Source organism: Poecilia reticulata, linkage group LG12 (assembly GCF_000633615.1).
Source record: "Poecilia reticulata strain Guanapo linkage group LG12, Guppy_female_1.0+MT, whole genome shotgun sequence".
Lineage (NCBI taxonomy): Eukaryota > Metazoa > Chordata > Actinopteri > Cyprinodontiformes > Poeciliidae > Poecilia > Poecilia reticulata.
Genome location: NC_024342.1, coordinates 6069954 through 6094844, shown reverse-complemented (window position 1 = coordinate 6094844; position 24891 = coordinate 6069954). Strand labels below are relative to the sequence as shown.

Below are 24891 nucleotides of genomic sequence, written 5' to 3'. Positions count from 1 at the left end.
CTCTCTCTCTCTCTCTCTCTCTCTCTCTCTCTCTCACACACACACACACACTTTTTTTCTTTTCTTTTTTTTAAAATATCCATCTCTTCCTCCCTTCCCCATGCGATGTAGCCTGGCTGAATCCGGAGCCCGAGGAGACAGAAAGACATGGAGGAGGATATTTACCTGAGTGCAGTCTGCAAGGCTGGCTATCGGGATCGGCTGCAGCTGTGGGGGGAAGAGAATTAGCAAAGCAGCATAGCGGCGTGCTGCTAGTCTCTTCATCAGCTGATCACTCAGAAAGCGGAGCCCAGAAGGGGGGAGAATAAAAGCGCTATGTTTTTCATACACAAATCAATGGGGCTGGGTATTTAAAAAAAAAAAAAAAAAAAAAAAAAAGAAAAGATATTAATGCCATACCCATCTCTTCTCCTTTCCTTTCTGCAGCTTTCGGGAGTATTTTCCTTTCTTGATTGTGACAGGCCCCGTGAAGCTCGTCTCCTTCATTTTTTCCCCCCAGATGTGTGTTTTTTTCTTCTTGTCTTCCCACCCCCGCTGTTAAAAGTTCTCACACCCTCCTTTTTTTTTTGTAATTACTTCTGTCTTTTTTCCCCCCTTTTTTTAAAAAAATGTTGCGCTGTTCCAGAGACGTTAAAGGCGCAGCAGCCACAACAAACCGCAGCTTTTACATTTATATAGGCAGCCTGGAAATTATTCCAATTATTGCACGAGTGTTATTGACTCAAATTACACTTGACTCCCCTCTACGAAAGCTGAAAAAAAAGAGAGAGAGAGAGAGATGGTGGAGGGGTAGAGGGGATGTTGGCAAATGACTGAAAATCTGCAGCACTGATCGCTGCTGGAGCTGAAACAATAGCAGGAAAGCAGCCCAGTTCGGGCTACAATTCAAGCACATCTGGTTTCTGTGAAACGATTCGATTTTTTTTTCTTTATTCGTCTTCCAGCATGTTGTGCAAAACGTTATGGCTCACACGACAGGAACGTAGCTACATAGAAATGAGGGGAAAAGCTGATTTCCACAGTGACTTAAACTCCTGTTAATGACATAAATGTATTTCAAATCAGACAGGCAAGACTATATATATATATATATATATATATATATATATATATATATATATTGTCATCTGGCATGTAGATTCAGTTAGTTTCTATTGTTTGATCAATGTGTGATAGTGGAGAACATCTTATGTTGTAGAAGAACAAAAACGACAACAAAAAGGCATTTTAAGGTTGTAGAAGCTGCCAAAAGGAAATCGCCATATATAGTTTTGCGCCTTTGCATCACTGTGGTGGAGTTTTGACCCACTCTTCTTTACGGAATTGTTTTCATTTGGCGACACTGCAGGGTTTTCAAGCACGAGCATGATCCCGTTTAAGGTCCTGCACCCAGTATCTTCACCTAGATTAACATTTGGACTTTGACTAGGCCCCTGCAAAATCTATACTAATTCTTGTATTGTTTTTTTTTTTTTTTTAAGATATTCAGAGGCAGACATGTTATAGAGTTTTGTGAACTCGGAACAACTTTACTACTACTACTGATTCACTGAAGTTTACAGTTCACCAAGAAATTTCATTCTTTTTTTTTTTTAGCAGGACTCTGTAAAATCTGATTGCCCATTGAAGAGGAAATCCAGCCATTGAATATGTAGGGGGGGGAGGCGATTGAACAGAAGTTGAGTTTGAGACCCCTGCTTGTAACGCTGAAGTTATCTTATTAATGATTGGCAAGTGAAAGCAGCATTATTGATCTGATCTGCTTCTATTTTTTAAGGCAGCAGGCCAAGCTGTTTGCACAAAACTAACTAATTAAGGTCTATTTAAGTTAAAGACGTCTGCACGCTGTGGCCAAAGCAACAAAACCAGTAGAGCAAAGTGTAGTCAACTAAAGCCTGAAGTGTAAGGCGATCCTGGAGACTTTGCTTGGGCCTGTTTTGATTTTGTTAGGTCTGTACTTTCTGTGGATTCCTGAGTTTTCTTATTCACTCTCTGTGTTCGATTGCAATCAGATATTTTTTTTCTCTCTCATTTCCAGTCTGATTCCCGTTAGTAGCTCCGTTTTATGTTCTCTCCCCACAGCTGAACATTACTTAATAAATCACCTGCTCCTTGTTCCAGCACACCTTCCCCGGTTCTTACACACTTTGGTTCTCTTCTGTCAAAGTCGGATTTTGCTGCTTTCTACCTGCCGCTCGGCCCGTCGTGGCGCTCTGTGGGAAACCTCTCTCTTGGTGCTCCTTGTTGTTTCCAGTTTTGTAAAACTCTATTCGGTTCCTTGTTATGCTCCCGTCTTACCATGACTCTGCCAGCATCATGCCTGTATTTGAGCCCCCAAACATCAATGTTTGGCAAGCTTTTGTTGCATTTCTTTGTTGTCGTTATAGTTACGAGAGCCATCCATCCATTTTCTTGCACCCTTGTCCCTCAGTGGGGTCGGGAGGGTTGCTGGTGCCCATCTCCAGCTAACATTTCGGGCGAGAGGCGGGGTCACCCTGGACAGGTTGCCAGTCTATCGCAGGGCAACACAGAGACACACAGGACAAACAACCATGCAAACACACACTCACACCTAGGGGCAATTTGGAGAGGCCAATGAACCTGACATGTTTTTGGACTGTGGGAGGAAACCGGAGTACCCGGAGAAAACCCATGCATGCACAGGGAGAACATGCAAACTCCATGCAGAAAGACCCCAGACCGGGAATCGAACCCAGAACCTTCTTGCTGCAAGGCAACAGCTCTACCAACTGCGCCACTGTGCAGCCTAGTTATGAGAACAATTATTTTATTTTTTTGTTAAGTAATCAGTGGTAAAATGCTGAAAAAAATGCCTTTATACATATAGCAAATATTGCTTTTGACTTGTAGAAATATATTTTCTAGATCAGTCAGAACCCAGCAGTCATACAATTGATTGAGATACAATAATCTAGGCCTTTTTTGAGTTATGACATTAGGAGAGTAAAAAAAAAACATTGCTTGAAGATTAAGCCTATACATCCATCAGCCTAATTAGCTTCAAATAAACCTTTCAATATGTTTTGTGGATTTCTGGTTGCTAGAAAGTTTAATTTAAATTCATAATGTAGGAAACTTAAAAGCCAGAATCAGCATAAACGTGGCATGCAGACAGAACCGAATTAAAACGCAAGAACCTTTCTAGCAAAAGTTGAAATTGACTTTTTTTCTAGGGAAGCGTACTTACACTACTGAGGTATGGAAGTGTTTACTTTACTTACCCTGGTAGCAGCTCATTCAAATCTAAGTATGTTGCCCAAATTAAATGATTTAAAAGCCTTTCAGCTGCTTTCTCTCTACAAGCAGTTATTTAATGACCACCAAAGTCTAGCAAATTCTGACTTACCCAAAACAAGATTTTTTATTTTTACCACTGAAACACTTTTGACCTTCAGTTTTACAACAGGATAACTACACTAGATAATTCATTTGTTACATTTTCTTAATATCTCTCTCCTGTACAGTATGCGCTGTGTTTTCAAACAGGCCAACACAAAACAGAGAAGCGCTTTACAAAAGATGACAAACTGGTGAACTGTGAGCGTGAAGACAGGTTGCGTGGCTCCCAGGCCTGAAATGTAAGATAAAACGACTCAGACTTCATGTCATAATCATGCAGCACAGCAGCAGCACATCTCTGAACATAGTCCATAGTCAGATGCTGCGTTTTCYCTCCCCCCCCCCCCGCGTCTCGAGCATAAAGGGATTAATTTGCATTACCGGCATGAAATTGTGAATTCTTTTTTTGTTGTTTTTATTCTTGGCATGTCAGCTAATATAATTTGCATTATTTATTTAAATAGTGAGAGCATTTTTTATTATTATTATTTTTAATTAATATATATCAGATACGCTTTCAACTTTAGACAAAAAGTCACACGAGCGGATGGGGTTGACCTCAGCCAACGAGAGGTATTCGTCTCAGATTAACGCTCGAGACCCACTTGCTCAAAACGGCTGTTGCCATGGCAACTGCAATTTTTTTGTTATTGGACCTTGTAAATCATTGTGTTTTACTGCTGTTGCCGGGAAATGAGTCAGGCGGCTTGTTCTCAGTCGGAGACGCGCCATCTCTGAGGAATGGAGAAGAGAAGGAGGAAGAGGGGGAGACCCTGGCATGCTGGCAGGATTTCACACTTTTGATTGATAGATATATATATATATTTATTCTTTTTTTTTTTAGATGCAAGAAACACCTTAATGCATCTGGACAGAAGCTCAGTGCTTCAATGAAAAAGACGCCGTTTGGCGCATGGACACAAGTCCTTCCATGATTATTCTGACTCATATTTATTCACCAATAGTCACACGCATAAATACTGCATCTAATGTGAGACGCTCATTAAAATACAAAGAACTCTAGGGTACAACTAGTTCCCCCCCCAAAAAAAACAAAAATCATGAATGATGCAGCAGTCGCTGAAATTAAGATTCACTTTTAATAAAGTGTCACACAATCAGGGGTAGTGACTGGAGTATTTTGATCAGCTCTCTGTGCTGGGATTCAGTGTCAGGTCTCAAACCCAGTCAGTCAGAGCTTGTTCTCCGAGGAGGTTTGAAAAATTAAAACGCCCGTTGCATCAACCTTATGAAATTGTCTGTCAAAGCTCTCAAGGAGGCTGAAAAAGACAGAGGCGAGGATAAGTCCAAAAGGACAATTCCCGCTATCCGTGGGTGGGATTGTGCGAATAGAGAGATTAGGAGGTGAGAAGTGTGTGAACATGGCTTCTGGGACGGTAACTGTTGGGAGTCGTGGGATCGGCTGCTGAAGGTCTCACACAGTCTGTGTTTAAAATGGCCTGGCAGATTTTACAGTGCAGCTCCCAAAAGTGTTCATACAGCAAATGATATTGAAATTACATCTTTTTGACCCGCATGTAAAGTGAGGCCCTGAAAACATCGTCCCTCCCGGCAAAAAATAAAAAAATAAAAAAGGGTTTGTAACATCATGCTGCTGGGATAATTTCATTCAGAAGAGATGGGGAAAATGATCAAAGTCAAACACACACACACACACACACACACACAAAAAAAAGCTACAAAGTGGTGGAATGCTCAGAGCACATGTTTAAATGGCCTAGTCAAAGCCCAGATTTTGGCATGACTTAAAAGTTGATGTTCCATCCAATCTTTGAACATTTAGGGGAGTTTTTTCCTGCTCCTTTGTGCTGATCTGTCACGCAAAATTCCACTAAAATAACTTGCTAGGAGCCACAATAAACAAACAAACAAAAAAGTACAAACAATAAAACTTGAGACATCAATAAGCTGCAGAAATCAAACATAATGAATTATGCAAGAAAATAGAAGAAGGAGACAGCTCATCTGTTCTTGCAGCCACATTTTCAAAACAAAATCAGAACAAAAGCTCAACCTTCTGCTTTCCAAAATTAATTTAATAGGTTCAATAATATAACAAATGAAACAAAAAATTTACATTTTAAACAGCACCAAAAAAAATTATAACTTAGAATTATGTGGCTCTGGTATCATGTTTAAATAATATGAGAATAGGAAAAGATGCTAATTTTAGTATATCATAAGAAATGCTTTAAATAATTTCATGCCATCCGATAAAAGTTGCATTATATTAAAGTAAATATTTTCCAAGAAACCCCACAAATACTTAATCATATTAATTGAAACTGATCTAATCTATTGTGACAAATTGTTAACTACTTTGCCATGCTGACATATAGTGCAAATATGCACAGTAAAAAATAAAAATAAAAATAGCATTGTGCTATTAGATTAAAAAAAAAATAACACTGTTGGTTTGTTGCTAGGGCATTAAGAGTAAAAATGATGGAAATCCCTTCAGGTTTCGAAGATGCTCCATCCTCCTGAGGATGAGGGAAACCTGCCGCTGTGTCGAGCTGCTCCCTGTAGACATGATCCACAAATACAAGCAAATTATGTTGAGAAAAAACAGATGAGCTCACACATTAGCCACACACAGCAGGTTTACGTCCCCAAACGACCCGCATCCACGCTGACATCACCCAGCGGCGCATTGTTTATGGCAGTGGTTCCCAGACCTTTTCTCCTGGGCCCCCCCAGTGGTTTCCAAACACTTTCTGGGCCCCCCAATGGCCTACAAATAGCTGTCTAGTTTAATGACTTGTGCGAGCGGGGGAGGGTGGGGGGAACGACGTTTTTGGGGGGCAAAATGAATGTACGTAGCTGAACATAGACAACACCAGTAGCCTACAGGCTACTTGTTAAGCTTAAGGTGATCTATTGATATTAGCTAGTCATCTTTTAGCTAACTTTACCTGCATCCAACAGCTTTACTCAACAGTCAGTTAGTTTGGGGGAAAAACTGTGAAAAGTTCTTTGTGTTTTTCTGGTTTGCTGACATGATTCTAACACACCTGTGCAGCTCTGCACAGCAGCAGCAGGTCTCCTTCACGGCGCACAGGTGTAAACCCAGCGCGAGCGCTGTAGCGCTCATGTTGCGTTAAAAGGTGGCTCAGAAAAACAGGTTAATACATGTTAACAACGGATTAAACAGTTTTGACTGCTGATAAAAGTGACAGAGGACACAGATATGGGAGGTGTGGAAGCCCCTACTGTATTAAATTGACAGAGGAATAACAGAGTTGGCCATTCTAAGGTAAAAACCCAGAGCATACAGCGTTCAGGTTTTTTTTTTTTTTTTACATCCAGACGGCGCCCCACTGTTTGGGAACCTCTGGTTTACGGCATTAATAATGGATGGAGCCGTTTATGGATTTTAAAGTGTTTATTCAGAAATGAGGGCCGACAGTGTTGTCACAAGATCACAACAACCCGAAGGAACCTAATAAGAAAGCACGACTAATGGCAACGACTGCAGTTTCTGTAGGGAGGTCTGTTTGGATGCAGTCGGAGCTAAGAGCGGTGGGGTTGTGATGTGACAGACTTCTTTCATAAGTTCATAATCATAATTTTTCAGCCGTTGTGAGATTTACTGCTTCTGGTTTCTTCTGGTGCAAAATTATGACGCATGCCTGGGTTCGGTGACACAGAAGCCAGATAAAATACGACTTGATTGCTCAGATTGCAGACGTTTTAAAAAATATTGAACACGTATCAGAATTAGCACCATGTATGGAAGCGAGGGTGAAAAGATTGGAATTGAGGCATTCTGAGTACGGTGAAAAAAAACAAAAACAGGTAGATGTCGCATTTGGTCACAAGAAGTGGATTTGGGTTGTGCTTCCCTACTGCTTAGTTTTGAGTGCATTTGTTAGCATCTCGGCTTACCGCTGTGCATCGGGAGAAGTTGGCATGGGCGTAAAGCAGGACGGCAATGTCATTGTGACCAGCTTCTAAAGCAACAGACAGGGCCGAGCTGTCATCCTGTTGGCCCAGAGAATACCTCAAGTTATGATGCTTTAAAATACAGAGTTGTCAATATTCTGCCTAACAAAAAATGAAAAAACAAACAAACAAATAAATCACGAGAATTCCTTCACATTTACGCCACGTTAACAGGATTTGTGGGAACCCTCTTCTTCCCAGCGTGAAGCCAGCGTGCTGACAGCAGCTGCTGGAGGAAATGACTCACACTGTCAGTCAGGGTGGCATCGCAGTTGGGCTGCGCCAGGAGCAGCTTGACGATGTCGACGTGGCCGTGCTCGCTGGCGCACATCAGCGCTGTGGAGCCCTCGTCGTCCTGGATGTTGACCTTTGCCCCCTGCGCCAGGAGAGCCCGGACCATGTCCAGCCTGCCGTGGCTCACGGCTAGCATCAGAGCCGTCTGACCGGCCTGCAGAGAGAGGCGTCCCACTCACAAAGTTGTGTTTATGATGGCAGTGAATGTAGAGAAATGACATTTTCACATTGATCTGGACTCTGAGGGCATTTAGTCGCACTGGGTTTTATTTAGGGAAAGATAAAGTTCAGTTATTTATGTTAGAGAGGCTAAAAATGAATGATTAGAATTTAATCTGTAAAATTACTTTGTGTACCGCAAAATCCCAATTGGATATGAACACTTTCATATATCTCTTAGTGAGTAAATTAAAGCTTCTTTAGAAGAGTAAACAAATTTTGACTACAGATAATTTTGCTGCTAAGTGAAAGGCTAAAAATAAACTGAAAGGATTGCAATAAGGCAACTTTAAAAGACAAATTAATAAGTAAACAGTGTCATTAAAATGTAGATGCGGGGGCAAGACATGCAGTCTAAAAAATTATTCAGTGTTTCGTCTTTTTTTTCCGTTTTTTACAATGTAATTAAACAATAATTAATCAACCCCTCACGCCAAAACCCACCCTCACAAAAAGGACAATTGATTGTAATTCTATATCTTTATCAAACTCTTTGAATTAGTACGGAGTCGACCTGGATGGCCTTGGCGTTGACGTCTCCCTTAGAGAAGAGCTGCTCCACCACCCTCATGTCGTCAGGACGCTCCACGGCGGCGAGTGCAGCCAGCATCACGGGGGTGTAACCCGCTGCATTCTGCTGATTCACGTTGCACACCTCTGTGGTGAGAACATAAAAAAAAAAAAAAGACGTTAAAGTCAACAAGAACATAAATATGCTACGATACTCTGACTCAATCAAGTTTCAAAATGCAGCAAGAAAAAGTGTGAAATCTAAGTAGATGGTAATATACTGTCACACCGAAATAGTGCTTTTTCATTGTTATAATATTAAGGAATTAGAACAATTAGTTATGTTCCCTTTTAAGGACACCAAGATATTTGCACTAGAAACTAGACCAGAAACACATTGTGAGATTTTGTGTTTTTTTGCTGTGTATGTATAACCGTTTTCATAACATCTACTGCAAGCTTTCTCTTAAGCAATAATTTATAGACACAGCAGAAAAGCTAAAAAACAAAACAAAAACAAAAACAACAATGTGGCTGCAGTGTGACAAAACAGTTAGATAAAAATAAGATGATAATATGAAGCATCAAACGACCTTGACACATCCCAGCTTCTCACATTTCGTGAAGGTCTGGACGTTTGCCAGTGACGGACGGTTGATATTTCACTGCCAGCCTTTTCCAAGAAACATAATAATTATGCTCACTCAGGAGCATGATTGATGCCTGGATGTGACATTGAAAAATAATAAATTCTTAAAATATTTATGCTCCGCGGTTGCTTGCCTCAAATTGATTGGCTTTTGCAACCTGCAGCAGCGATGTTGTAAATCTGTCTGCCACTTCCACTTACATTGTGGAGGACCTGAATAGCCTCGCCTTGAGTTGTATGATCTTTGGGTTTCTTAGCAAGTCAGTCAAAAAGTCAATCAGTGCAAAAAATAGAAGACGATTTATACTACTCTGTGCAGAGAAGTTAAGAAATCGTTTATGAAATGGGATATAAATGTCATGGAAAAACAGGATTTGGAGTCTGGAATGCAACTTCTGCATAACAACTTGCAGGTTTGTTAATACCACTTCAACTCTTTCACATTTGATCACATTAGAACCTGAACTTTCCACGTATTTGTGCATTTTTTTCTATTCTGAAAAGTTTGGCACAGCTTTTCATTCAGTCCCCCTGATTTAATACTCGGTAGGAAAAAAAACTGTGATCACCGTTACAGCTGCAAGTCTTCTGAGATTATGACGGATTAGACGGAGAATGTTTGTGAAAAGCGATGATTGGTTTATACCACAGATGTTCAACTTGATTTGGGTCTGGACTCTAACTGGCCATTTCCTTGGTGCATTGAGCGGCGCTTGGAATGATCAATTGACCGCACTGGATTTCATTTTTGCAGCTATCAAAGCAAAGGAAAATAAGCTCAAAGACACGAAACATCCATCCATCCATTTTCTTTCACCCTTGTCCCTCAGTGGGGTTGGGAGGGTTGCTGGTGCCCATCTCCAGCTAACGTTCCAGGCGAGAGGCGGGGTCACCCTGGACAGGTCGCCAGTCTGTCGCAGGGCAACACAGAGACACACAACCATGCACACACACTCTCACACCTAGGGACAATTTAGAGAGGCCAATTAACCTGACAGTCATGTTTTTGGACTGTGGGAGGAAACCGGAGTACCCGGAGAAAACCCACGCATGCACAGGGAGAACATGCAAACTCCATGCAGAAAGACCCCAGGCTGGGAATTGAACCCAGAACCTTCTTGCTGCAAGGCAACAGCTCTACCAACTGCGCCACTGTGCAGCTCAGACACGAAACAATTTAAGATAAAAAAAAAGCAATTCATTTTCTAAACACTTCAGTTATAAACAAAATTTTGATATCTAAATTATTTGAAGTAAAACATATAAGAATTTGTAGATATCAGAGTAGCTTTGTACTGAAAAGGAGCATTAAGATGGTTGAAATTAGCATATACTATAACACACCTGTGAACGTTCAGTCATGTAGTGAAAAAATGGATTCATTGCTAAGGTTAGCTTTTAAAGGAAATATTCATGTACCTGCATCAAGCAATTTCTTGACAACACCAAAGTTGGAGTGAGACACGCTGTAGTGCAGCGCTGTGTTTCCGTTGCCGTCAGCCATGTTGACTACGTGTTGCAGCACTGAGGGTGAAATCATCTGGAACGCAGACAAGTACTCCCCTACTGTGTCAGGAGCGGCCGACTTCTGGCTGGAAACGGAGAACCACTCTTGCTGGAGCAAGCAGAGGCAATCCTGCTGCAAGGGAGAAAAGAGGGAGACTTGGGAAAAATAACCAACGTACGTCTGAACACTTTCAGGATTTATTTTGCAAAGCAAACCGGATTTTGGATCAAAAAGTGACATTTGGTTGGCATGCGACTGAGACAAACCAGACAAGCGGCCAAAAGCGCTGATGGATGTGGAAAGATGAGATTAAAAGATGCACTAGAGAAAAACTGCAGACATGCTGACGACTGTCGCCTCTTGAATAACATACCAGTTCTCTGCTGGACATGGCCGGGTTCTCGCTCAGGTGCATCTTTAAAGCTTGGCACGCAGAAAACATCCTTTCACTTAGATTGCATCTGAAAAGTAGCAAAGTTAGTTTTGGTCAGAAGAAAATTTCACATGAAAATCAAGCTGATGCTGTTTTATGTTGTTACTGTAGAAAGTTTGTAACACCCTAAAACTCACACAGACACTTTCTACATTACCTGTGTTGTCTAGATAATTTCAAACTGCCTTTTGATCCTTTGTTGGAGCCATCTTTTCCCTTTTTTGCTTGCCATCCTTCTGGGGAAACCTTTCTAACGGTGTCACTTCCTCTTCCTTCTCTTTCCTCGGGCTCGCAAGCGGATGTCGGCTCCAATCTATCGAACCAAGACGATACATAAAAGCTAAAATTCACCTAAGACTGAATTAATTCATCACCACCGTTTGAGGACTCCAGCTGTAAATCCTTCCTGGAAGTTAAAAACTTACCCTGCAGACACCTTCATAAATTTCATGCTTTTCCTGTTGCTGCTGTGGCACTGGTCAGCGCCCTGTTTCTTCATGGCAGACCACGGCTTAGCGGCGTTAGCTGACCTGTCTGGAAGTGAAAACACAGGCCTTCACTCTTAGGATTTAACTGCATTCATGAATGTTCATTGCTCACATACAAAAGCAGTGTATCTCCATTCAAACTCCCCAAAAGGTTTTATCCAAGAAAAAAAAACAACAACAACCATAAGTCTGTCTGTTTGTAAAGTGCAAACATTTTAAATAATGTTATTTTACATCTAAAATGAAGAACATCTTTGACGTGTGTTGTAGGTTAATAGTCAAATATCACAGCAAGTTTTGCATTTCATTCGTCATTTGCAGTTCCTTGCAAAGTACTTTAGTCTCTTTACATGGTTTGTCATAGTTAAACCTCTAATTCACTATAATTTATGAGAGATGTCTATGATTGACCAAAAACAAACAACAAAAATGAAAGATGATACATTTTTAGCATTTTTTTTTTTTCAAATAAAAATCTAAATCTAAAAAGTGTGGCATCCATCAGCCATATTTTTGGCTGCAATTTTGCTTTGCACCAATAGAGTCTGAATTTTTCACCTAAATGGTTCAGGTTCAGTAAGACCGGATGTAGTGCATCAGCATGACGCTGCTACTGACGTTAATGACCAGAGCGACGGTGTGTTCAGGGTGCAGACTTGGTTTTCTCATGATGGGATGGGATTTTTTTTTAAGTAAGCCAAAAAGTTACATTTTGGGTTTCATTTGAGAAGAGCACATTGTTCCACATGTTTATTTTACCCGCTATGTGGATTATATTAAAACTACAATTAGAACTTGGCAGAAATCTTCTCTAGCTGTCTGTTACAATGATCCTGAACTACACACAAGTAAACTCTGTTTGCAAATTCGATGAGTATTGAACCCGTTTGGATGAACTCGATTTTTTTAAGCCTATCACACTAATGGAGACTTAATGTATATGAATGTGACACTCCTTAGATTGTTGTATGGAACTGTTTTTGTTTTCCTTCCACACGTTGTGATGATCTACCACATAAATCCCCTCATGAAGTCCATTGAAATCTATAGTTGCAAAGTGTCAAAAGCCGTTTAATTTTCATTCAATGTGCTGCATTGATCTGCATCTTCTGAGATGCAGACCACTTCTAATAATCGTGCAATACAAAACAAACTCAGTCAGTTTTGAAGTCATGTAATCGCTAAAATTCTTCCACGTCAAGAAAAGGGAGAAAGCATTTCCAGACACCGGTTCCTCCTACGAAGCCCTTTTAATTTTAGATCCAAAGCCACAAACTGCTATGTGGGACAAGACGGATTCCAAAACCAAATATCATTCCAAACATTACAAGTGCATGCCACAGGCCAAACCAAAGGGAGCCACATTGCCGGATCTTTAAACAGCTTTATACTGCACTGTGAAAAATCTTTAAGCCTGACTCATTAGCATTGGACATTGAGAGAGTTTCTAAAGGAGATAAACCTGAGACACGCAGCGTAGGATACACGTAAACAGAACGAACTCTGCTTGCCTTGCAGTGCGGAGGCCGCTTGTTGCTCTAACATTTTTATCATTTTCTTCACCTCTGATTCATTACCATCTTGTTGGGAGATTTCCGAGTGTTCTTTGGAGACATTTAAAGGTCGAGATGGGAAAAGCAAATCTGTTACAGCAGTGAAAAGAAGAGGAAAGATTAGCATCAAAATGACACAACTGATAAACAATGCATTTTACGTATTAGGGCTTTTTAGGGGGGGGCTCTCAAAAGTGTCAAATTCCAGATGTAGAAAAAATAAGATTATAATAAGTAACTTAAAAGTATAAGGTGACACAACAGACAAAGAATTGCTAGGAGGGACAAATAGCATAAAAATGTGCAACAATCTGGTTCTATAAGTGTCCACACAATTCAAATAGTACCTTCTCAAAATACATTTTAATGTAATTTCAGTATTTTATCTTCTGGATCTTACATCTCAAAGTGAAATTTATTTGTAAGCATATTTCAAAACATAAGTGGCCCAAATTGCTGTACATGTAAGGGAATTTAGAATGACAAAATATAAATGAAAAAGAAACAACATAAAAAAAAGAAAAAGCAAATGCCAGAACACAAGTAAACATGGAACAGGACAAAATAATAATGCAATAAATTACAGTGGATCTAATGCACATAAAATACAGCTTGCCCATCCTTGTAGGATTTTACAAAAAAATAAAATAAAATAAATTTCTACAAAGGCATCAGTCAGAAGGGCATAAACTTGTTCAGCCTTATGTTATATAATGATGTAAAGATATTCCTCAATACTGAGAGAAAGCTAGGACCACACTGTTTTACCCAGAATTGCTGAAAACACCAGATGGAAACTGGTCAGAAAGTCTGACAGTGACATTTTCCAATGAGTATTGATTTTGTTCAGCATGTAATCTTCTGTTTTCTCCACAATAAGAATGAAATCACAGAAGGAAAATAGCAGAATTTTCTTCCAAAGAAAACATCCGGCCTATAAAATCTTTTAATACCTGGTGGGATGACGTGTTATGGTTTGAGAGGGGGAAATTTTTTTACTTTTTGTCCTGTTAAAGGTGTTGTTTTGAATATGTATCAGAACAATTACCTACATGTTAAGCAATAAATTGGAACCTCTATCGTCTTACCTGCTGGATGAGAGGTGAATCGATGTATAACTGCCTCTCCTTCTGTCATACTTTTGATATTGCTCAGTGGTTTGGAGCTGGGGTAATGGTCACTTTGGTCCCCATGCTCCTTTAAGAGCCTGTGCATCTTCTCTATGTAATGGTTCAGTTCGTGATCCCACTGAAATTGTGAAGGCTGCTGGAACTTTGGCTTAGGTGCACAAGATGACACAGAAAAATCACGTATCCTACCGTCACCTACACCTATGCTCCTTGTCTTGATAGGGTCAGGAATGTGAGATGGTCCGGAGGCCATGTTGCGTGTTTTTAGTCCCACAAGGAAATTCTCATAAATGTTTGTTAACCCAACACCACAGTCTCGGGTTGCCTTGTTCACTGTGTCTGGTGGTAGTTTTGAATAACACTCTAAATTCGCTGTATTTACACCAACTGTGCGGCTTTCCGTTGTGCAAATAATCCCTCCTACCCCATTGCCAACTGATATGGTCCGAGTGAACGTGTGGCTGGTGTTGGTGTGCTTGTCATGCTTGCTGAGGAGTGTGTTTGTGCTGGAGTCGTTGCTGAAGGTTTGACTGGTGTTGGTGAAGCGAGACACTGAACTGGATACTGTGTTGGTACGCTGGGAAGCCATTTGGGGCGATGCCAGTATTCCCTGATCGACTCTTCTGATTGAATCTGTGGTAATACCTTGGGAAATCATATCCTTTGACTCGCAAATAGTCAAGTCAACAGAGTAGGCCCCACAAGCCACAGAATGACACTTCACTTTTTCTTTCTGAAACACTTGCTTTTCTAGCGGTAACTCTGTGTTGCTTTCGGCATCAGATAACTTTATCTCTGTCCCAACTCTCACTGTGCTTGTGAAAACGTGTATCCCAACAGCTTTGTCGCTGGTCTCCACTCTCTCCCTAATCTCCCAGTGGCTCATGGGCACATCCAGGCCTGTACAAATATCCGTCGTTTTAGGCTTGCAAGATACCCCCACAGTTTTTGTTTCTGCTGCTTCTCCAGTGCTGGCATCTTGAAACTCTTTGTGATTGCCGACTCCCTGACTTTGAGTGCACGGTCTTGTTGTTGTGCCTACACTTTCAGTGTGCGGCTTAGCAAAGCAGGACTTGTCAACACGGTTCCTGGCTCCTGCTGCCTGAAGTTCCAGTTTTAGACGGGTCAACTCTGTCTGTAGAGCTGATTCTTTTAACTCGGTTTCTAACTGGGAAATCCTCTCCTTTAAGGCAGCATTTAGTAGTTGCTGGGCTTCAAGCTCTGCTTCATGTTTTGTGTGAATCCCAAGACTGACTTCAGTCACTTCTGTTGCAATGGATCTGGTTTCTACTCGGTCTGTGTGCACAGATTTGTTTTCTTTTGAGGTTTTAGATAAAGTCATTTTCATATCAATATCAGTTTTAATGCCAATAAACTTAGTAGTATTTTTGTGCAATAGACCATGCCCTTTTTCTTGCCATGAAAGCATATGACCTCCTTTGATGGTTCTTTCCAATGCCTGCATCTCTTCAGTGAGCTCCCTGAACTCTCTAAAGTCAGTATAAACATTTTCATTGGTGCCTTCGGACTCTGCTTCTGTGTGCCGTTTATTCTCAAAGTCAATCCCATCTTCTCCAAGACATGTTTTCCAGGTCATGTCATTTATACTCTTGCTGTCACTCAGCTGAGAGACCAACTGCCTCTTTTCTTCCTGAAGGACAGATATTTTGACTTGAAGAATAGGAATGATTTTCACCTGCTCCTCCAACTCCTTTAGCTTTTTTAGAGCTACCACCATCTGATCACGGACATGTTGTAGGTGCATAGACCCAAGGCTTGTAACTGGAGTACTTCTGCCAGAACTCTGTGGGCTCAACTTCAGGCACCCGGTGCTGCCTCTGCTTCCGAGGGATGAGGTAAGGTGGGCACTCATATTGTCATCAGGCTTGTTGCCATTGTTGTTTTGATTATATGCACCCAGGCCTGTGAAGGGTGAGTGTGACCCAGAAGGGCTTATGCCTCCAAAGCTAGCTAATCGGCGACGGGGAAGGGGTTGAGGTGGAGACTGGCTTATGTGTTTATGAGTCTCCAAGACTGACTGTTCTACCCCAGGGCTTGGCCTTTGTGAAGCTGCATTTCTCTCAGTTTGTTGAGGTTTTGGTTCTGTGTGTCTCTGAGAGTTGCCTGGACCTTCACCCTTGGAACGTCTGTCATCCAGTAAGGAACTATGTGGAGGAGGTAACGGAGGTCGACCTTTGGCTGACGAAGACATGCCCAGTAATCTCGTGCCATCGTTGCCAGGTAATGACAGGGACTCGGCAGAATGCGCCGGGCCACTTGAAGCTCCACTCTGTGTTTTTTCCACATCGTTGAGAACTCCTCTGGGCCTTCTTTTAAGGCTTAGGCGCTTCATAGTGATAATGTTTTGGATGCCACCCAAGTCCAACTGATAATGGGATTCAGTTCCCTGATATTCAGGAATACAGTCTTCGCTCTTTTGATCTGTTGGGCCAGGAGTCGAGCTTTAATTCTCAGAAACATGTAAATGCATTTATAAAAACAAATAAAACTGAAGCAATCAGAGAAGGAACACAAGTTTATGGGATAAACATCGAAGTAAACAGTACATACATTACATTTTTTATATTTGATTCAAAATTTACTGAAAACTACACATTACAAAACAAAAATACAGCTTTGTCCTTACCTCAGCACGATGTGCTCCTCTATGCACATTGCTACTCAAGTCAAAAGCCTTCTTCCACCATGAACGGCTTTTGACCATAATCTCTGTTAGCCTATCCCACCAGAGGAGGAGGGACACAGGAAGCCTTTCCACTCACACAGGCGCTGTTTTGAGCAGCCATTCCTTTCCAAAATGCTGTGTCTCTCTACATAGACTGAATCCACTCTATAATTACTGCAAAAACTCTCCCTCTAAATGCCCAGCTATTCTCTGTCTTGGCAAGTTTTTAAACCACAGACATCCTCCAATTATTTTAGACAGTGAGTAAACAAAAAGTAGAGCAACTACTTGAAACAATACACTTGCATCTTATTTCATTTGTATTTATTTAGCAAATGTTGCCTCAAACTAGAGGACTTCAAATCCTTGTAAGCTCAGAATATAAATCTGTAATGTAATACCTGAACACATATGAGACACACAGAGATGTACAAATCATTCAGAAATGATTATGAACTGTAACACTTGAGATCAATAATAGAAAATCGATAGTTACCTGGCACGTCTCTCAGGGTATAATTGTTTTGAGCCATAATGTCCATTTACGTCCAATCCGTGTGTAAATACTGTAAAAAAAGGAACGGTACACACACTTTGCTTTACATCACAGTTATTAGTCCTTTCTCTCACTGCCTCACTTTTGTGTCCACTTTCTCTCTCCAAGCCCAGGTTCAATAACAGCTGACTGTACAGTGCTTGCATAGAGGTAATGCAATACCTGGCTAGGCCACATGATAGCTAATTCTGCAAAACTCATCTGAGGAATAAGCTAAGACTCATGGCACAACTTCCATATCAATTTCTCATCAGTAAGCAGCTGCTGTTCTCAGCATTTAGAGGACTTAAGGATGCCTCCCCTTTTATGTGTATTCTTGCTTTCGTTAAAGACTTAGTCAAAGACTGCAAGGGATATAGTAAAAATGTAAAACAAGGAACTAATGTGAATTAATTAATAGTAATAATAAGTGGGCATAGGGTTCATTGGGTGAGAGGTGTGGTACATAAATATTAGCCAGCATAACAAAAAGGCAAATACTGACAGAACCAGCCTTCATGGTTGGGCAACTAAGTTTGTATTTCCTTTCATTTGTCATTTCCTTTGCATGCAAGTCTGTGTTCTTGTCTGCCATATGGTTTTCAAATTTCCCTTCAGAAATACTCATCAGCTAGAAAAATCTTGCTCAGAGAGTCTCTCCAAAACTCTCTGAGCAACTTATAAAGGAAGCGCAATCATATAACTTGAATATCTCTGGTCTCTTTCAGGTCAGGTTTCCTACAGCCACCAACACTAAATGCTAATATGATTAAATGTCCCAAATATATTCTTCAAATTCAAGGGTGTGCACAGAAGTGAGAACAAAATGGTATATTTAGCTAAACCCCCCACTCTCCCAAAATCCTAACCTGCCAGTGATGATCATAAAAAATTTAAACAATGTTCACATGTAATATTTATAACTACTAAGCTGTTACATTTTATGTTATGTTGATCATAACATAAAAAGTTATGATCAACTTTTTTAGATACATGTCAGTGTGTCGAAAAACACTCTTCAGAGTAGTCGTTTTTCTCTGCTAGTTGAGAAGCTTTTTAAAGAGCCTTCACTTCAGCCAGTGAAGGCAGAAGTCTAGCAATAACGTTTGAAAGTATAATAAATCCTCTCTCTTGTAAGGTTATAAAGGATGAATACTGAATAAACCTGATTCCTTGTAGCCATTATGAACTACTAGCATGGTTAAGTTATGGCAAACACACCAGGTTTAAACCACGGAAGGGCAACCACTTAAAACTTGAGTTCTCAGTGAAGCCTGGTACCTTTAAAACTCACCTGCGTAGCAGCAGGAGCACAGAATAGAAGCTCGCGGCTCATTAGTGTGATGCAGACCATAAAACTCTAGTTTTTAATTAACTCAGTACTCGAGAAAAGTCAAACAGCGCCGTCAGTGTGCGGAGGTTACCCCTACGTTGTCGCATTTCGTCTTTCATCGATGCTTTTTCCCATTAACCCTCACCTTAGCAAAGTTTTCTTCCCAACTGGTTAGGTCCGTCACTGCGCCTGCGCAGACAAGGCGCTGCTGGCAGGGAGGCATTTCATGTGATGAGCGATGGTCGTAGTGAAATATTCATCAGTTCTGTTCTCGTCTTTGATTACAAAGCATGTATTATCTTTATAGCTCTGTTGTGAGTCGATGTGGTCATCTTTACGATGGGAAAATTAAAACTCCCGAAAATAAAATTCAATTCCATGTTAATCTTCTAATCTGATTAGAAAATACATCGTTGATGACGCTCGTTTGTCAGATTAAGAACACCTTGGAAGATAACAATTATTAAGCAGGTATTAAGCATATTTTAAATCATCAAGGCGCAGAGTTTTCATTTGTGTAAAAATAGACAAATGTGTTTTTCTTTGGTGTGAAAAAATGATCGATTTAAAAAAAAATTGATAGTTTGAACGCACCAGTCTGACTCTAATTAATATATAAGAAATAACTAAACACAAAGGACTTTTAAATATTATTCAAATTTACTGAAGTGGCCTAGCGTAAACAAATAAATAAACAGCAATAATAATAATTATAATAATTATACTAGTATATAATATATTATATAAACATTATTTATTTATTTATTTATTTCATTTTTACCCCATTTATTCACCTGCAGCCAGTGAAGCAGTCGCTGTTCATCGTGGAAGTTACGTTCCACGATGAACAGCGACATCGTGTGGACAAGTTTGGAAATACCCCTATACAAGGTTTTTAGCATTAAAGTATGGCGTTTTTTTGTGTATTTTTTTCTTCAAATTGCTAATTTTACTAGCTTTAAAATTTATCCTGATTTTATCTTTTTTTTTTACAGATTGATTTATACATTTATTTTGCTTTTAAGTTTATTAAAATCCCAGCTACACATTCACTTTCAACCAGATCCTGAAAAGACCAGTCATTCATTACCTCATGGTAGCGTTTCTGAGGTCGTCTGAAGTTCAAAGTTCAATGTAAGTTTTGTTGTGAAGCAGATTCCCAGCCTGTTTTGTGATAAGACTTATACCTAAATAATCTTATGATCTATGCAAATGATGTACTCTTGCTCCATTTTATCTATTCATTGCAAATGGACGGTTCAGTAAGCCGATAATCTGCACACAGAGAAACCATTCTTACCCAAATGCACCTCGAACTTTAGACTTTTACAGGATCATGCTGTGAAAAGCAACATTAAGCAGTTTGCAAGGCTGATTGAGAAAAGTGCTGACTTTGGGATGCCTGTGGGTATGCATTCAGTTACTGTCAAAACATATCACATCAACTTAAATAGTTTGAATCTAAATGTATACTATATTGGCAAAACACCTTTTTAACTGTTCAATATCTGCAAGTGCTGCTTTAAAAAAAACACACACACACGTCCACTATCTTTGGACTTTGCTCTTTCAGACACAGTGTTGATTTCATCAACTCTGACTGGCTGGAAGATCTGCACGCCCCTCTAACATCTCCTAACTTTGCTCTAGAGTCCACTTTTAACGCTGGACACACTCTTTCCTCTGCCCCTTTCAGCATTAGGTCCCAGCAGGTCAGGAAGCCAGCAGAATGTCCGATAGAGGAGCTTTCGACACCAACGTGGTGACCCTCACCAGGTTTGTTCTGGAGGAAGGCAGGAAGGCCCAAGGAACTGGAGAGCTGACAACCCTGCTGAACTCCATCTGCACCGCTGTCAAAGCTATTTCCTCTGCAGTCAGGAAGGCTGGGATTGCTAACCTGTGAGTAGCACTCAATATTTTATTTAAAGCAATAAAGTATTGCAAAAATGTGCATTCATTTCTCTTAAACTCTTACATTTTTGCAATTTAAATAGCAGTTATCTGTCCAATGAACCAATTTTAGTCAATATGAGAGCATGAAAATCAGCATGCAGTTTACCTTTGGTCATGCTGTACACAACCGCTGAGTCCAGAGGTTGAGGACACAATGGACCAGCTTAACTCGTTACTGCAGAATATTTTTATTTTGCTTTGTTTCCATCATTACATCACAATCAATATTTGATTTATTGATGTAAAAATTCAGCTTTTGCTGTAAAGATAACTCCTCTTTTCTCGGTGTGCAGATATGGGATCGCTGGAAGCACCAACGTGACGGGCGACCAGGTGAAGAAGCTGGACATCCTGTCCAACGACCTGGTGATCAACATGATCAAGTCGTCCTTCACCTCCTGTGTCCTGGTCTCGGAGGAAGATGAGAAAGCCATCATAGTGGAGCCAGATAAGAGAGTATGCGTGCAGTTATTATGTTTGTCAGAAGATTTCTGTTACCTCCTCTTAATAATGATAATAACAGTTTTTCCTGTCGTTATGAAGGGAAAGTACATCGTCTGCTTTGACCCACTAGATGGATCTTCCAACATCGACTGTCTTGTCTCCATTGGGACAATTTTTGCCATCTACAAAAAGGTCGGTGACTCTGTTTAATTAGAAATACATGGAAATATATTATGTCGTTATTGTTTGCAAAAAGATGGGGGGGGAAAATGCAGCTGTGGGTCTTTTTTAAAAGACATGTTTTAAACACGCTTGCATCTAAAAACAGCAATCGATGCTTGCACACAGCAGGAACACATGGACTCTTCAATGTTTGTCTTCTAGCGCCTCCTTCTGGTAGAATAAGGTAAACAGTTCAGTTATTGCTGTTATTCTTTCCCAAAGAACTATAAAACCATCGACGTACAGTAAATATTACAACCCCAAACATCAGTGAGGATCATTGGCATTTTTTACCTGACAGGTCAACACAAACTGGTGCATAACTATGAGGCGAAAGGAAAATTATATCGCTTATTCATTTTGAAAAAAAATTTTTTTGCAACTGATAAATTGTGTCGTGCATTTATTTATATTCAACCTCTCTTACTCTGACGCATCTTGATAAAATCAGAGGCAGTAAATTGCCTTTAGACGTCATCTTGTCCAGCAGTCCAGCTGTGTGTAATTTTATCTCGGTAAAAATGTTACCGTTCTGTGAAGACAGACCTCAGAGATTTGATGGAGAACAATTGTGAACACTAGTAGACTGTTTGCGGTGACTTCTTAAGGCAAACTGGATTTTTAAGGGGCATTAAAGTAAAGGGGAGAGAATACAAATGCATGCGACGCTTCTCCGATTTTTATATGTAAAAAGAAGTGAAAACCATGTGTAAATAAGAAAAAAAAACCACGAATGAATTGTTGATATTGATCTGTCTTTTCACCTACATGTAATATGGATTTCATCATTCACCTGTAGAATATTGCTATGTATTGGGAGAATATGATGTTATGGGAATGTTAAACAATTCAGTTTAGCTTTGTGTGGTTTCATTTCATTAACAGTAGTGACCCACTTGTTGCCTTGTAGAGTTTATGAGTCAAATAAAAAGACTTTATTTTCTTTTTTCAACTATTAGAAATGACCATTAACAAATGGTCATTTAAACAGATTTTATGTTCTTTTTTTCTTGTTCACTCTGCGGTTTATTTTCATATAAAGTCTATTTATAGCTCCTGGAACAAAACAGTTTACATGCTTTTCTAACACTTATGTCTGTTTACGGTCCCCTATTAACAATTATAGATATTCTAAGAGCACAAAATGCAGATGAATACGTTGTTATTTCTTTGTAGCACTAACAGTGTCACGGAGGATGTTACTTGGCTAATTCCACTGATTTTCGAACCTGAAACTCGATTAATTTGGGTTTGATGTGTTGTTTCACAGATCTATGTTTTGACTTAACAAGTAATTAAAACACAGAATTAAATGAAGTACTTGTTCATTTTACAACATAACCGTGGCGATTTTACACACAAGGTTGACAGAGCCTTGAGTTTATAGGAATGAGGGTTGACTTGACCTAATTTGAAACTGTAATGGTTTTACATCCCGTCAGCCTTTGAAATTTGCCTCGGAAAAATGAAACGGAACCCTACATTTGCAGAAATGTCCAGAACAACATACGTGTTCATTAAGTCGTGTTGGTTTTCCCACGTCTCGGCTCCATTTTCTGAAAATTACTCCTCATTTTCCACAGACCACAGCTGGCGAGCCATGTGAGCAGGACGCCCTGCAGCCCGGCAGAAACATCGTAGCAGCTGGTTACGCCTTGTACGGCAGCGCCACCATGATGGTCATCTCCACTGGGCAGGGCGTGAACGGCTTCATGCTGGACCCCGTAAGACCGGAGATTTTACCACTTCCTTGCTTTTCCTCAACTTCCTCCAGCTTGGACAAAGATTGGGCAACTGCATCCAATGCTAAAATGTTATTTTTAACGACGCTTCTCTCCAGGCAATCGGCGAGTTCATTTTGGTAGACCGAGACGTGAAGATCAAGAAGAAGGGTAAAATCTACAGTTTGAACGAAGGGTATGCACAGCATTTTTATCCGGACGTGACGGAGTACCTTCACAAGAAGAAACACCCAGAGGTAAAGCCAATGCAAGCACAGCACACCCAATGAGACTCTGGTAATCATAAACCGATGATATATATTTATATTTGTAATGTATTCAAAGTTTGAACTCTGTGAATCTTGTATCCAGGATGGTTCTGCACCTTACGGCAGCAGATATATTGGCTCGATGGTGGCAGATGTTCATCGAACACTGGTGTACGGCGGGATCTTCTTATACCCTGCCAACGTCAAGAGTCCAAAGGGCAAGGTGAGCAAGCAGAGATTCTGAAAGCAAAACAATCTTCTTCAGGTAATCCTTGTTAAATCTATTTAAATACCCAACCAAAACCAATCGTCTCGTCTTGTTCGTTCAGCTGAGGCTTCTGTATGAATGCAACCCCATGGCCTTCATCATGGAGCAGGCAGGAGGCAAGGCCACCACCGGGTCAGAGAACGTTCTGGACATCCAGCCCACCAACATCCACCAGAGAGTCCCTGTCATCTTGGGATCCCCTGACGATGTGCAAGAGTATCTTTCCATGTACAAGAAGCATAACAAATGAGGTACTCGCTCCTTTACTAACTCATAAAACCACAGAGCAGACGTCAACGAGAACACCGTCACGTTGCTCAAATCTCTTTGCCTCTCTGTTCTTTGTCAGGTTCCCTCCAGTGGTCGTAACTCATGTCAAGGCTGATAAAAAAACAACCAAGATACAAAACATCTGTTTTGTTATTACCCAATCGCTGGGCTGCACTGATAAAGAAACCAAACCCTTCCCTCTGGTGTTGCAGTTTGCTGTTCTCAGAGAAGCTACCCTGTATTTTTTAAATAAAACAATCACATATCACCGAGTTTCCTACGTGTAGCTTCTTTGTACTGAACGTTGTGTAAGTAACGACAAGTTATCCATTTACAGTCCCTTCAATTCTCCTAACAGAATACATTCAAATTTGTAGTTGCACTGTGAAAAAACGTGAAAAAGTTCAAGCTGTAAGAATACGCCTGTAAGTCACTGTATGTTTGCGAATACTCAGATTTTTGTTGAGGGAAAAATAATGCATGTTTACATATCATAAAAAAACCAAGAAAAAAGCAACAGGTACTTGAAAATGTGGTTTGGTGATCGTCACAGGGAAAGATCTGCTCCCCTCCACAGAAGTGAACACTAATTTTCTCTGACATAAACCTGCTGTTGTGCTATGATGTAAAATAAATATGGTCTCACAAAATTCTTGTAGCAAAAAATGCAATTTGTAAGAAATTTCTATAAAAATATGTATGAAAAACCCCACTTTTTGCCCATGGGGAAAGAGTCCGGTGTTGGATAGGTAGTATTTGGAGATGCGAGTCATATTGTTTTTTATAACTCAAAATCAAAAAACTTTTTGATTTTGAGTTAACATCTTGAACATTACAAAATAGTAGAACACTTACTTATGCTGCGACAAAAAACTAGTTTTTAATTTTTGTTTGTCTTCTATTCATTAAAAACTACCATCTGAACTACATCTCATCACTCTAATCGCTGGTATAGAACAATTTGTGCAGATTAATCAAAATTCTGACATGAGATAATCTACATAAGTACCAAAAAAAAAAAAWTTTTCAAACTAAAGTTTTACATTTCTGTGACATGACTTAATTTTCTAGGATTATATAT

General features: G+C 40.1%; 3 protein-coding genes across 11 annotated transcripts in view; 1 reads left to right on the top strand and 2 right to left on the bottom strand.

The window, feature by feature from the left end:
* The window catches only part of LOC103473353 (probable global transcription activator SNF2L2), a 10803-nt gene extending 10025 nt beyond the window's left edge, over nucleotides 1-778 (bottom strand). For 2 of the 4 annotated variants that reach the window (XM_008423524.2, XM_008423526.2), the window contains exons 1-2: nucleotides 400-778; nucleotides 166-207 (exon numbers count right to left, since the gene is read on the bottom strand). In XM_008423524.2, coding sequence (XP_008421746.1) covers nucleotides 166-207; nucleotides 400-486 — 129 coding nt within the window. In that variant the 5' untranslated portion in view covers nucleotides 487-778. The remainder of the gene's footprint in view (nucleotides 1-165; nucleotides 208-399) is intronic. The other 2 variants (XM_008423525.2, XM_008423527.2) reach the window with 1 other exon arrangement.
* Nucleotides 779-5447: 4669 nt separating this feature from the next.
* Nucleotides 5448-18853, bottom strand: LOC103473351 (KN motif and ankyrin repeat domain-containing protein 1-like). 6 transcript variants are annotated; one of them, XM_008423517.2, is made up of 12 exons: nucleotides 18809-18853; nucleotides 17292-17361; nucleotides 14068-16551; nucleotides 12938-13069; nucleotides 11364-11472; nucleotides 11096-11251; nucleotides 10879-10966; nucleotides 10418-10637; nucleotides 8354-8496; nucleotides 7574-7774; nucleotides 7270-7365; nucleotides 5448-5904 (listed from the first exon to the last, which is right to left on the bottom strand). In XM_008423517.2, the coding sequence occupies exons 2-12, from the start codon at nucleotides 17335-17337 to the stop codon at nucleotides 5839-5841; spliced, it is 3741 nt and encodes a 1246-aa protein (XP_008421739.1). In that variant the 5' UTR covers nucleotides 17338-17361; nucleotides 18809-18853; the 3' UTR covers nucleotides 5448-5838. The 6 variants fall into 6 exon arrangements, with proteins under 6 accessions (XP_008421739.1, XP_008421740.1, XP_008421741.1 ...); XM_008423518.2 differs by lacking the exon at nucleotides 18809-18853 and adding an exon at nucleotides 18625-18792 and having other exon boundaries at nucleotides 10418-10634; XM_008423519.2 differs by lacking the exon at nucleotides 18809-18853 and adding an exon at nucleotides 18625-18792 and having other exon boundaries at nucleotides 13004-13069.
* Nucleotides 18854-20305: 1452 nt separating this feature from the next.
* fbp1b (fructose-1,6-bisphosphatase 1b) lies at nucleotides 20306-24083 on the top strand. The gene is made up of 8 exons (XM_008423515.1): nucleotides 20306-20562; nucleotides 20910-21072; nucleotides 21160-21252; nucleotides 22866-23006; nucleotides 23123-23260; nucleotides 23376-23495; nucleotides 23602-23791; nucleotides 23890-24083. The coding sequence occupies exons 1-7, from the start codon at nucleotides 20393-20395 to the stop codon at nucleotides 23788-23790; spliced, it is 1014 nt and encodes a 337-aa protein (XP_008421737.1). The 5' UTR covers nucleotides 20306-20392; the 3' UTR covers nucleotide 23791; nucleotides 23890-24083.
* Nucleotides 24084-24891: the final 808 nt, after the last annotated feature.